We start from the raw sequence: 12,500 nt of genomic DNA, 5'->3' as shown, positions 1-12,500 counted from the left end.
ACGGGTCCGGCCCCGGATGTTGGTGCAACGTATTATTTCTAAGAAGATGACTTGACATGAAACAGTCGGTCCATCGATGTGATTAGGGGTAAATATGACCGTTCTAAAACTTCCGGGGTCATTTCGTAATATACTGTAAGTACCCAGCTAAAAACATAAAAAAGGGAGAGAGAGGGGGGGGGGTTACAGGGAGGGAAGTTGGCGGAGCATTTGCCGGGGAGTTGAAGGGCAAGAGTACGGTCGACGCCGGAGATGGGAAGACCGTTGGCGAGGAGACAAAGACAATGTTGTCCTAACGTCTTGATGGCCGTACAGCATTCTGCACAGGAAAATTGTACAGCATGGCTCGCTCGGCGGCACCGTGCTGAACGGTGCGACCGACGGCTTACACGGCACTAGCTGAACCAGCGCCGAGAAGAACGTCCTTCCACACGGGTGGGCTCTGGTCCCCGTCGTCCCAGCCAAAATGACCGCAAACGCAAACGCAAACGCACTCGCCCCGGATGAAACGCGAAATCGCTTCATCAGGACCATTTGTAATGTTTTTTTGTGAGGAAATATTGATCATTTTTACCCGACAACCTCTTTACAGGTTCTTGATGATTCTGACAATTCTGTTGTGGCTAGGTGCATCGACATGTTTTCTGCACAGGAAAATTCCGTTGGTGCAAGGGCAACTCCTCAGGCTACTCTACAACACCTTTTTAGATGTATAGAAGGATCATTGTACAAATATTAATTTTTATTCCTTTATTTGAGTTGTATATATACAGGATGTAAGAAACACTTTACATGAGAGAGAAATATACAACAAGGAAAAACTTCTTCTTCTTCGAGAGCTTTTCCATCGCTTTTCCAAGTTCCTCTTTTTTCCAGCAATACCAAAATGGTATCAGAGCAAACCTAATTTTTTTTTTTTTTTTTTCCTTCGTTTCCTTTTTCTCCTTCTCTCTCAAGCCTCTTTTTCTTCTAAGCTATGGCTGATCAAACCCCTTCTCACACCTCTTCTACCTCCGACACTCCATCTGCAAATCACCCACCCTCTGTTCTTCAAAACCCAGATCCTTCTTCCCCCTCTCTTTTACAAACCTCCGTTGTTCAAAATCTCGATCCGTATGCCAACCCTCTTTTTCTTCATGCTGCGGATTCCTCCAGTTTCATCCTTGTTTCTGAGAAATTGCAAGGTGAATCCAACTATAATCTTTGGTCCCGCTCTGTTATCAAGGCTTTGATGACGAAAAACAAACTGGGTTTCATTTTTGGTACGATTCCAAAGCCCCCTGAAACCCACTCCGACTATGGAGCTTGGTTGCGTTGTAATGCCTTAGTAAGCACATGGCTTGCTAACTCTGTTTCTTCTGAAATCGGGAGTCTGATCCTCTACCTGGATGAGGCAGACGTTATTTGGCATACTCTGGAGACCCAATACAAACAGAAGAACGTTTCGAAAATCTTCAATGTGGAGCAGAAGATAGAGTCCCTCCAACAGGGAGCTTTAGATCTCAACACGTTTTATACGAAGCTGAACACTCTTTGGGAAGAGCTGAAAAATTATGAGCCATACCCGATTTGCTCTTGCGGCGGTTGCTCGTGTCACGCAAATGCCCAGTTCGTCGAACTGGTTGAACGCCGTAAGGTGGTCCAGTTTCTGATGAAGCTCAACGAATCATATCATCCTGCTCGACGCCAGATTCTCATGCTGGAGCCTCTTCCGAGTATTTCCAAGGTTTACAATCTGGTGTCTCAGGAAGAACATCAACGTCAGGTTCGTTCTTCCTCCACTGACCCTGTCGTTTTTTAAGCCTCGGCATCACGTTTCCCCAGGAGCAGATTTACCCCTCTATCTCAAGGGAAACCTCGTCCCGTATGTGCACATTGTGGCTTGAAAGGACATACAATTCATCGCTGCTACAAACTGCATGGGTATCCGCCATCTTCTCGATCATTTGGCTCATCTCAGCCGCCTCTCCTGCCGACACCTAGGTCAGGTATGGACTCCAACCTGTCAAACCCTGTTAATCTGGTTGTTTCTGAGTCAGGCCTTCAGTCCAAGCCCAGTATGACGTCTGGCGCATCACTAAGCACCATGGCCCAGGCCCAAGCCTTGTTCGACACCTTTCAGTCTCAGCTTAAACTTCTAGGTTCTTCCTCCAAAATTTCAGACTCGGTTTCTGTTACTGAATCCACCACAAACCCTACACCAGGTAAATCTCCCATTTCCTTTTCTCCTCATTTTTTATCTCTCCTTGACCCTGATATACATACCTCTAACCTCTGGATTATAGACACCGGAGCGAGTTCTCATGTTTGCTGTGATTTGAGGTTGTTCTCTGATATTCGCACTATCCCTCCTGTATCTGTCACTCTCCCAAATGGTTCCCTATTGTCTGTCTTTCAATCCGGCACTATTACTCTCTCTAAATTCCTGGTGCTACATTCGGTTCTTTACATACCGTCTTTTCGTTTTAACCTTCTCAGTATAAGTTCCCTAACCCGTCATCATCCTTATACTGTGTTTTTCACTCATGATGCTTGCCTTATTCAGGACCCTATGCAGGGCTTGATGATTGGGAGGGGTGAGCTTTTTCGGAACTTATACTCAGAACGGGCTCTTTTACATTCTAACTAATGCACCCACAAGTGGAACCAGTGAGTGTTCGGGCAAAGGCTATTACTTGACTAGGTGTCGAGTGGAAGAAATTGAAGCATCTAACTGGCAGGTTCTGCTCAACTTTGGTTTATCAAAATTATCATCTTCCATTTTTTTTTTCTCGTTTGGTCAGATTCGTAATGTCGAGCCCTTCTTTTTCAATCGAATATACCATTATCTTATTGGGGTGAGTGTGTTAAAACCGCTGTTTACATTATCAACCGACTACCAAGTCCGGTTCTTAATCATAAGACACCATTCGAGATCCTTACAAACACTAAACCCACTTACAAACACATGAGAACCTTTGGTTGTTTATGTTTTGCCTCCACTCTTATCAAAGACCGTCATAAATTCTCTCCACGGGCATCTCCTTCCATTTTTATTGGTTACCCCCCAGGTATCAAGGGTTACAAAGTCCTAAATTTAGAGACAAATGTTATTACAGTGTCTAGGAATGTTACATTCCATGAACACAAGTTTCCCTTCAAAAAATCTCCTCTGTCTCCCAATACTTTGGAGTTTTTCCCACCTCAACCATCTCCTTATCATTTCTTCGATACTCCTTCTTCTCCATCTGTTGGTCCATCAACAGCTACTTCAGGTTCTCTTCCTTCTCCTCCTGAAGTTTCACCCCAGACACCCATTTCTGATTTTCCTTTAGAGTCTTCCATTACAGTTCCTTCAACTGAATCCTCTCTTTCCTCTCCCTCTTCTGAGTCCACAGTTTCAAAATCTCCCAAGTCATCTTCCTTTTTTACTCCTCCAACTTTACAGATAGTTGAATATGATGAGAACACTCGCAAATCTCAGCGAACAAGAAACCCTCCTGCCTATCTTTCAGATTATCATTGCTACCTTATCCGACATGACAGCCCCCACCTGATTCATCCCAGACCTTATACCCTTTATCACAATACTTAACATACTCAAACCTCACTTCATCTTACAAACCTTTTGCCTTATCTATTCTCACCTCCCTTGAACCAAAGTCTTATACCCAAGCTTCCAAGTCTGAAATTTGGAGAAGTGCCATGAAGAGTGAGCTTGAGGCACTGTGTCGTACCAAGACCTGGGAATTATGTTCTCTTCCTGATGGTAAGACTACAGTGGGTTGCAAATGGGTTTACAAAACCAAGTATCATGCTGATGGATCAGTTGAGCGCCATAAGGCACGGTTAGTAGCAAAGGGGTATACTCAAGTTGAAGGATTAGATTATTTGGATACCTTTAGCCCAGTGGCAAAACTTACTTCTGTTCGAATGGTTCTTGCCTTAGCTGCCTCACAGAAATGGCTTCTTGCTCAGTTGGATGTCTCTAATGCTTTTCTCAATGGAGACCTATCGGAAGAGATCTATATGACTCTTCCCCCTGGATACTCCTTGCTTACGGGGGAGACTGTATCTCCTACTTCGGTCTGTCGTCTTCGGAAGTCAATTTATGGGCTTAAACAAGCCTCTAGACAGTGGAACATCAAGCTTTCACGCACTCTGATTGATGCTGGGTTTCACCAATCTACTGCTGATACATCTGTTTTTCGAAAGAATGTTGGTGCCTCAATTACAGTTGTGTTAGTGTATGTGGATGATCTTTTATTGGCAGGGAATGATGCTGAAATGATTTCTTCTACAAAGGCTTCACTTCAAACTCTTTTTCAGATTAAGGATCTTGGATGTCCAAGATATTTTCTGGGAATTGAAATCTCAAGATCATCCAAAGGCATTCACTTATGTCAGCGGAAATACGCCTTAGAGCTGCTGGAAGAGTATGGATTATTGGGTGCCAAACCTGTTTTAATTCCTTTGGATACTCGTGATAAATTGGCTCGGGATTCTGGTGAACCATTATCTGATGCTTCCTTCTATCGACAATTAGTTGGAAAGCTTATTTATCTCTCTGTCACGAGACCGGATATTTGTTTTTCAGTTCAGAAACTGAGCCAATACATGTCACGCCCCTGCTCTACTCATCTCCATGCTGCCTTCAGAGTTTTAAGGTACCTGAAATCTTCTCCCTCTCAGGGCCTTTTGTACTCAGCAGACTCTTCTCTTACTCTTAAGGCATACTCAGACGCTGATTGGGCATCATGCCCTGATACCCGTCGATCTGTCACTGGCTATTGCATATTTCTCGGAAGCTCCATGATTTCCTGGAAATCGAAGAAACAACCTACAGTTTCTCGCAGCAGTGCTGAATCGGAATATCGTGCCTTAGCTCTGCCTTCATTTCCAGCTTTTTCAATCTCTAGTGTTGATCTCTGGCATCAACGTCTTGGACACCCCTCTAGCTACAAAGTGCAAGCATCAAGCACCTCTTCATCTCTGTCTTTTGTTCCTTCAACATCTGTTAATACAGATTGCAGTATATGTCCTTTAGCTAAGCAAAGACGATCTTGTTTTCCTGTTGGTCGACATTTGTCTCTAAAACCTTTTGACTTATTACATATTGATACTTGGGGGCCCTTTCATACACCCACCGTTGATGGTCATCGTTATTTTTTAACCATTGTTGATGACTGTTCTCGCACAACTTGGTTATATCTCCTCTGTTCCAAAAGTGATGTTTTAACAGCATTTCCAGATTTTCTAAGTCATGTCGAAACACAATATGATGTTAAAGTTAAAGGCATTCGATCCGACAATGCACCTGAACTTTCTTTCAAATCTTTACTCTCCAAAAAGGGCATTACTCATTACTTTTCTTGTCCTTACACACCGGAACAAAATTCGGTTGTGGAAAGGAAACACCAACATATTCTTAATGTTTCTCGAGCCCTTCTTTTTCAATCGAATATACCATTATCTTATTGGGGTGAGTGTGTTAAAACCGCTGTTTACATTATCAACCGACTACCAAGTCCGGTTCTTAATCATAAGACACCATTCGAGATCCTTACAAACACTAAACCCACTTACAAACACATGAGAACCTTTGGTTGTTTATGTTTTGCCTCCACTCTTATCAAAGACCGTCATAAATTCTCTCCACGGGCATCTCCTTCCATTTTTATTGGTTACCCCCCAGGTATCAAGGGTTACAAAGTCCTAAATTTAGAGACAAATGTTATTACAGTGTCTAGGAATGTTACATTCCATGAACACAAGTTTCCCTTCAAAAAATCTCCTCTGTCTCCCAATACTTTGGAGTTTTTCCCACCTCAACCATCTCCTTATCATTTCTTCGATACTCCTTCTTCTCCATCTGTTGGTCCATCAACAGCTACTTCAGGTTCTCTTCCTTCTCCTCCTGAAGTTTCACCCCAGACACCCATTTCTGATTTTCCTTTAGAGTCTTCCATTACAGTTCCTTCAACTGAATCCTCTCTTTCCTCTCCCTCTTCTGAGTCCACAGTTTCAAAATCTCCCAAGTCATCTTCCTTTTTTACTCCTCCAACTTTACAGATAGTTGAATATGATGAGAACACTCGCAAATCTCAGCGAACAAGAAACCCTCCTGCCTATCTTTCAGATTATCATTGCTACCTTATCCGACATGACAGCCCCCACCTGATTCATCCCAGACCTTATACCCTTTATCACAATACTTAACATACTCAAACCTCACTTCATCTTACAAACCTTTTGCCTTATCTATTCTCACCTCCCTTGAACCAAAGTCTTATACCCAAGCTTCCAAGTCTGAAATTTGGAGAAGTGCCATGAAGAGTGAGCTTGAGGCACTGTGTCGTACCAAGACCTGGGAATTATGTTCTCTTCCTGATGGTAAGACTACAGTGGGTTGCAAATGGGTTTACAAAACCAAGTATCATGCTGATGGATCAGTTGAGCGCCATAAGGCACGGTTAGTAGCAAAGGGGTATACTCAAGTTGAAGGATTAGATTATTTGGATACCTTTAGCCCAGTGGCAAAACTTACTTCTGTTCGAATGGTTCTTGCCTTAGCTGCCTCACAGAAATGGCTTCTTGCTCAGTTGGATGTCTCTAATGCTTTTCTCAATGGAGACCTATCGGAAGAGATCTATATGACTCTTCCCCCTGGATACTCCTTGCTTACGGGGGAGACTGTATCTCCTACTTCGGTCTGTCGTCTTCGGAAGTCAATTTATGGGCTTAAACAAGCCTCTAGACAGTGGAACATCAAGCTTTCACGCACTCTGATTGATGCTGGGTTTCACCAATCTACTGCTGATACATCTGTTTTTCGAAAGAATGTTGGTGCCTCAATTACAGTTGTGTTAGTGTATGTGGATGATCTTTTATTGGCAGGGAATGATGCTGAAATGATTTCTTCTACAAAGGCTTCACTTCAAACTCTTTTTCAGATTAAGGATCTTGGATGTCCAAGATATTTTCTGGGAATTGAAATCTCAAGATCATCCAAAGGCATTCACTTATGTCAGCGGAAATACGCCTTAGAGCTGCTGGAAGAGTATGGATTATTGGGTGCCAAACCTGTTTTAATTCCTTTGGATACTCGTGATAAATTGGCTCGGGATTCTGGTGAACCATTATCTGATGCTTCCTTCTATCGACAATTAGTTGGAAAGCTTATTTATCTCTCTGTCACGAGACCGGATATTTGTTTTTCAGTTCAGAAACTGAGCCAATACATGTCACGCCCCTGCTCTACTCATCTCCATGCTGCCTTCAGAGTTTTAAGGTACCTGAAATCTTCTCCCTCTCAGGGCCTTTTGTACTCAGCAGACTCTTCTCTTACTCTTAAGGCATACTCAGACGCTGATTGGGCATCATGCCCTGATACCCGTCGATCTGTCACTGGCTATTGCATATTTCTCGGAAGCTCCATGATTTCCTGGAAATCGAAGAAACAACCTACAGTTTCTCGCAGCAGTGCTGAATCGGAATATCGTGCCTTAGCTCTGCCTTCATTTCCAGCTTTTTCAATCTCTAGTGTTGATCTCTGGCATCAACGTCTTGGACACCCCTCTAGCTACAAAGTGCAAGCATCAAGCACCTCTTCATCTCTGTCTTTTGTTCCTTCAACATCTGTTAATACAGATTGCAGTATATGTCCTTTAGCTAAGCAAAGACGATCTTGTTTTCCTGTTGGTCGACATTTGTCTCTAAAACCTTTTGACTTATTACATATTGATACTTGGGGGCCCTTTCATACACCCACCGTTGATGGTCATCGTTATTTTTTAACCATTGTTGATGACTGTTCTCGCACAACTTGGTTATATCTCCTCTGTTCCAAAAGTGATGTTTTAACAGCATTTCCAGATTTTCTAAGTCATGTCGAAACACAATATGATGTTAAAGTTAAAGGCATTCGATCCGACAATGCACCTGAACTTTCTTTCAAATCTTTACTCTCCAAAAAGGGCATTACTCATTACTTTTCTTGTCCTTACACACCGGAACAAAATTCGGTTGTGGAAAGGAAACACCAACATATTCTTAATGTTTCTCGAGCCCTTCTTTTTCAATCGAATATACCATTATCTTATTGGGGTGAGTGTGTTAAAACCGCTGTTTACATTATCAACCGACTACCAAGTCCGGTTCTTAATCATAAGACACCATTCGAGATCCTTACAAACACTAAACCCACTTACAAACACATGAGAACCTTTGGTTGTTTATGTTTTGCCTCCACTCTTATCAAAGACCGTCATAAATTCTCTCCACGGGCATCTCCTTCCATTTTTATTGGTTACCCCCCAGGTATCAAGGGTTACAAAGTCCTAAATTTAGAGACAAATGTTATTACAGTGTCTAGGAATGTTACATTCCATGAACACAAGTTTCCCTTCAAAAAATCTCCTCTGTCTCCCAATACTTTGGAGTTTTTCCCACCTCAACCATCTCCTTATCATTTCTTCGATACTCCTTCTTCTCCATCTGTTGGTCCATCAACAGCTACTTCAGGTTCTCTTCCTTCTCCTCCTGAAGTTTCACCCCAGACACCCATTTCTGATTTTCCTTTAGAGTCTTCCATTACAGTTCCTTCAACTGAATCCTCTCTTTCCTCTCCCTCTTCTGAGTCCACAGTTTCAAAATCTCCCAAGTCATCTTCCTTTTTTACTCCTCCAACTTTACAGATAGTTGAATATGATGAGAACACTCGCAAATCTCAGCGAACAAGAAACCCTCCTGCCTATCTTTCAGATTATCATTGCTACCTTATCCGACATGACAGCCCCCACCTGATTCATCCCAGACCTTATACCCTTTATCACAATACTTAACATACTCAAACCTCACTTCATCTTACAAACCTTTTGCCTTATCTATTCTCACCTCCCTTGAACCAAAGTCTTATACCCAAGCTTCCAAGTCTGAAATTTGGAGAAGTGCCATGAAGAGTGAGCTTGAGGCACTGTGTCGTACCAAGACCTGGGAATTATGTTCTCTTCCTGATGGTAAGACTACAGTGGGTTGCAAATGGGTTTACAAAACCAAGTATCATGCTGATGGATCAGTTGAGCGCCATAAGGCACGGTTAGTAGCAAAGGGGTATACTCAAGTTGAAGGATTAGATTATTTGGATACCTTTAGCCCAGTGGCAAAACTTACTTCTGTTCGAATGGTTCTTGCCTTAGCTGCCTCACAGAAATGGCTTCTTGCTCAGTTGGATGTCTCTAATGCTTTTCTCAATGGAGACCTATCGGAAGAGATCTATATGACTCTTCCCCCTGGATACTCCTTGCTTACGGGGGAGACTGTATCTCCTACTTCGGTCTGTCGTCTTCGGAAGTCAATTTATGGGCTTAAACAAGCCTCTAGACAGTGGAACATCAAGCTTTCACGCACTCTGATTGATGCTGGGTTTCACCAATCTACTGCTGATACATCTGTTTTTCGAAAGAATGTTGGTGCCTCAATTACAGTTGTGTTAGTGTATGTGGATGATCTTTTATTGGCAGGGAATGATGCTGAAATGATTTCTTCTACAAAGGCTTCACTTCAAACTCTTTTTCAGATTAAGGATCTTGGATGTCCAAGATATTTTCTGGGAATTGAAATCTCAAGATCATCCAAAGGCATTCACTTATGTCAGCGGAAATACGCCTTAGAGCTGCTGGAAGAGTATGGATTATTGGGTGCCAAACCTGTTTTAATTCCTTTGGATACTCGTGATAAATTGGCTCGGGATTCTGGTGAACCATTATCTGATGCTTCCTTCTATCGACAATTAGTTGGAAAGCTTATTTATCTCTCTGTCACGAGACCGGATATTTGTTTTTCAGTTCAGAAACTGAGCCAATACATGTCACGCCCCTGCTCTACTCATCTCCATGCTGCCTTCAGAGTTTTAAGGTACCTGAAATCTTCTCCCTCTCAGGGCCTTTTGTACTCAGCAGACTCTTCTCTTACTCTTAAGGCATACTCAGACGCTGATTGGGCATCATGCCCTGATACCCGTCGATCTGTCACTGGCTATTGCATATTTCTCGGAAGCTCCATGATTTCCTGGAAATCGAAGAAACAACCTACAGTTTCTCGCAGCAGTGCTGAATCGGAATATCGTGCCTTAGCTCAGACATCCTGTGAGATTATTTGGCTCGCTAATCTGCTTAAAGACCTGTCCATTCCCTGTTCTCAGCCTTATAATATTTACTGTGATAACCAATCGGCTATCCATCTTGCCAGCAATCCCATTCTGCATGAAAGGACGAAACATGTTCAACTTGACTGTCACTTTATCAGGGAACACATTGGCACAGGTTTGCTGAAAGTTCTTCATGTTCGATCTCATGATCAAGTGGCTGACATCCTTACCAAGCCATTGGCTTCAGATCAATTCCGGTACCTCCTCTTCAAGATGGGAATACAAAACTTGTATTCTCCATCTTGCGGGGGAGTTTTACCCGACAACCTCTTTACAGGTTCTTGATGATTCTGACAATTCTGTTGTGGCTAGGTGCATCGACATGTTTTCTGCACAGGAAAATTCCGTTGGTGCAAGGGCAACTCCTCAGGCTACTCTACAACACCTTTTTAGATGTATAGAAGGATCATTGTACAAATATTAATTTTTATTCCTTTATTTGAGTTGTATATATACAGGATGTAAGAAACACTTTACATGAGAGAGAAATATACAACAAGGAAAAACTTCTTCTTCTTCGAGAGCTTTTCCATCGCTTTTCCAAGTTCCTCTTTTTCCAGCAATACCAAAATGGTATCAGAGCAAACCTAATTTTTTTTTATCTTCCTTCGTTTCCTTTTTTCTCCTTCTCTCTCAAGCCTCTTTTTCTTCTAAGCTATGGCTGATCAAACCCCTTCTCACACCTCTTCTACCTCCGACACTCCATCTGCAAATCACCCACCCTCTGTTCTTCAAAACCCAGATCCTTCTTCCCCCTCTCTTTTACAAACCTCCGTTGTTCAAAATCTCGATCCGTATGCCAACCCTCTTTTTCTTCATGCTGCGGATTCCTCCAGTTTCATCCTTGTTTCTGAGAAATTGCAAGGTGAATCCAACTATAATCTTTGGTCCCGCTCTGTTATCAAGGCTTTGATGACGAAAAACAAACTGGGTTTCATTTTTGGTACGATTCCAAAGCCCCCTGAAACCCACTCCGACTATGGAGCTTGGTTGCGTTGTAATGCCTTAGTAAGCACATGGCTTGCTAACTCTGTTTCTTCTGAAATCGGGAGTCTGATCCTCTACCTGGATGAGGCAGACGTTATTTGGCATACTCTGGAGACCCAATACAAACAGAAGAACGTTTCGAAAATCTTCAATGTGGAGCAGAAGATAGAGTCCCTCCAACAGGGAGCTTTAGATCTCAACACGTTTTATACGAAGCTGAACACTCTTTGGGAAGAGCTGAAAAATTATGAGCCATACCCGATTTGCTCTTGCGGCGGTTGCTCGTGTCACGCAAATGCCCAGTTCGTCGAACTGGTTGAACGCCGTAAGGTGGTCCAGTTTCTGATGAAGCTCAACGAATCATATCATCCTGCTCGACGCCAGATTCTCATGCTGGAGCCTCTTCCGAGTATTTCCAAGGTTTACAATCTGGTGTCTCAGGAAGAACATCAACGTCAGGTTCGTTCTTCCTCCACTGACCCTGTCGTTTTTCAAGCCTCGGCATCACGTTTTCCCAGGAGCAGATTTACCCCTCTATCTCAAGGGAAACCTCGTCCCGTATGTGCACATTGTGGCTTGAAAGGACATACAATTCATCGCTGCTACAAACTGCATGGGTATCCGCCATCTTCTCGATCATTTGGCTCATCTCAGCCGCCTCTCCTGCCGACACCTAGGTCAGGTATGGACTCCAACCTGTCAAACCCTGTTAATCTGGTTGTTTCTGAGTCAGGCCTTCAGTCCAAGCCCAGTATGACGTCTGGCGCATCACTAAGCACCATGGCCCAGGCCCAAGCCTTGTTCGACACCTTTCAGTCTCAGCTTAAACTTCTAGGTTCTTCCTCCAAAATTTCAGACTCGGTTTCTGTTACTGAATCCACCACAAACCCTACACCAGGTAAATCTCCCATTTCCTTTTCTCCTCATTTTTTATCTCTCCTTGACCCTGATATACATACCTCTAACCTCTGGATTATAGACACCGGAGCGAGTTCTCATGTTTGCTGTGATTTGAGGTTGTTCTCTGATATTCGCACTATCCCTCCTGTATCTGTCACTCTCCCAAATGGTTCCCTATTGTCTGTCTTTCAATCCGGCACTATTACTCTCTCTAAATTCCTGGTGCTACATTCGGTTCTTTACATACCGTCTTTTCGTTTTAACCTTCTCAGTATAAGTTCCCTAACCCGTCATCATCCTTATACTGTGTTTTTCACTCATGATGCTTGCCTTATTCAGGACCCTATGCAGGGCTTGATGATTGGGAGGGGTGAGCTTTTTCGGAACTTATACATACTTCGGCCATCCACCACGCCTTCTCTTTCCC

The 12,500-nt window shown here is 43.0% G+C and overlaps 3 protein-coding genes across 4 annotated transcripts in view; 2 read left to right on the top strand and 1 right to left on the bottom strand.

Moving 5' to 3' along the window:
* The window catches only part of LOC104820127 (non-specific lipid-transfer protein 3), a 1,445-nt gene extending 910 nt beyond the window's left edge, over positions 1-535 (bottom strand). The window contains exons 1-2 of the mRNA XM_019203124.1: positions 351-535; positions 144-319 (exon numbers count right to left, since the gene is read on the bottom strand). Coding sequence (XP_019058669.1) covers positions 144-319; positions 351-534 — 360 coding nt within the window. The 5' untranslated portion in view covers position 535. The remainder of the gene's footprint in view (positions 1-143; positions 320-350) is intronic.
* Positions 536-959: 424 nt separating this feature from the next.
* Positions 960-2,589, top strand: LOC104819062. Of its 2 annotated transcripts, none has more exons than XM_010548941.2 (2): positions 960-2,204; positions 2,546-2,589. In XM_010548941.2, exon 1 carries the CDS (start codon positions 977-979, stop codon positions 1,799-1,801), a length of 825 nt encoding a protein of 274 aa, XP_010547243.1. In that variant the 5' UTR covers positions 960-976; the 3' UTR covers positions 1,802-2,204; positions 2,546-2,589. Both variants share the same exon structure in this region, with proteins under 2 accessions (XP_010547243.1, XP_010547244.1).
* An 8,237-nt stretch (positions 2,590-10,826) lies between these two features.
* On the top strand, positions 10,827-12,498 carry LOC104819061. Its single transcript, XM_010548940.1, has 2 exons — positions 10,827-12,071; positions 12,413-12,498. Exons 1-2 carry the CDS (start codon positions 10,844-10,846, stop codon positions 12,445-12,447), a joined length of 1,263 nt encoding a protein of 420 aa, XP_010547242.1. The 5' UTR covers positions 10,827-10,843; the 3' UTR covers positions 12,448-12,498.
* The last annotated feature ends 2 nt before the right edge of the window (positions 12,499-12,500 follow it).

The sequence above is a fragment of the Tarenaya hassleriana genome, unplaced genomic scaffold, assembly GCF_000463585.1.
Source record: "Tarenaya hassleriana unplaced genomic scaffold, ASM46358v1 Cleome3, whole genome shotgun sequence".
Taxonomy (NCBI): domain Eukaryota; kingdom Viridiplantae; phylum Streptophyta; class Magnoliopsida; order Brassicales; family Cleomaceae; genus Tarenaya; species Tarenaya hassleriana.
This window is presented reverse-complemented; position numbering and strand designations above follow the sequence as displayed.

Bases quoted from the DNA above. Each gene is read 5' to 3' on its own strand.
- LOC104819062 (XM_010548941.2), top strand. From the start codon at position 977: ATGGCTGATCAAACCCCTTCTCACACCTCTTCTACCTCCGACACTCCA.
- LOC104819061 (XM_010548940.1), top strand. From the start codon at position 10,844: ATGGCTGATCAAACCCCTTCTCACACCTCTTCTACCTCCGACACTCCA. The intron at 12,072-12,412 runs GTAAATCTCCCA...TGCCTTATTCAG, and splicing joins CACCACAAACCCTACACCAG to GACCCTATGCAGGGCTTGAT.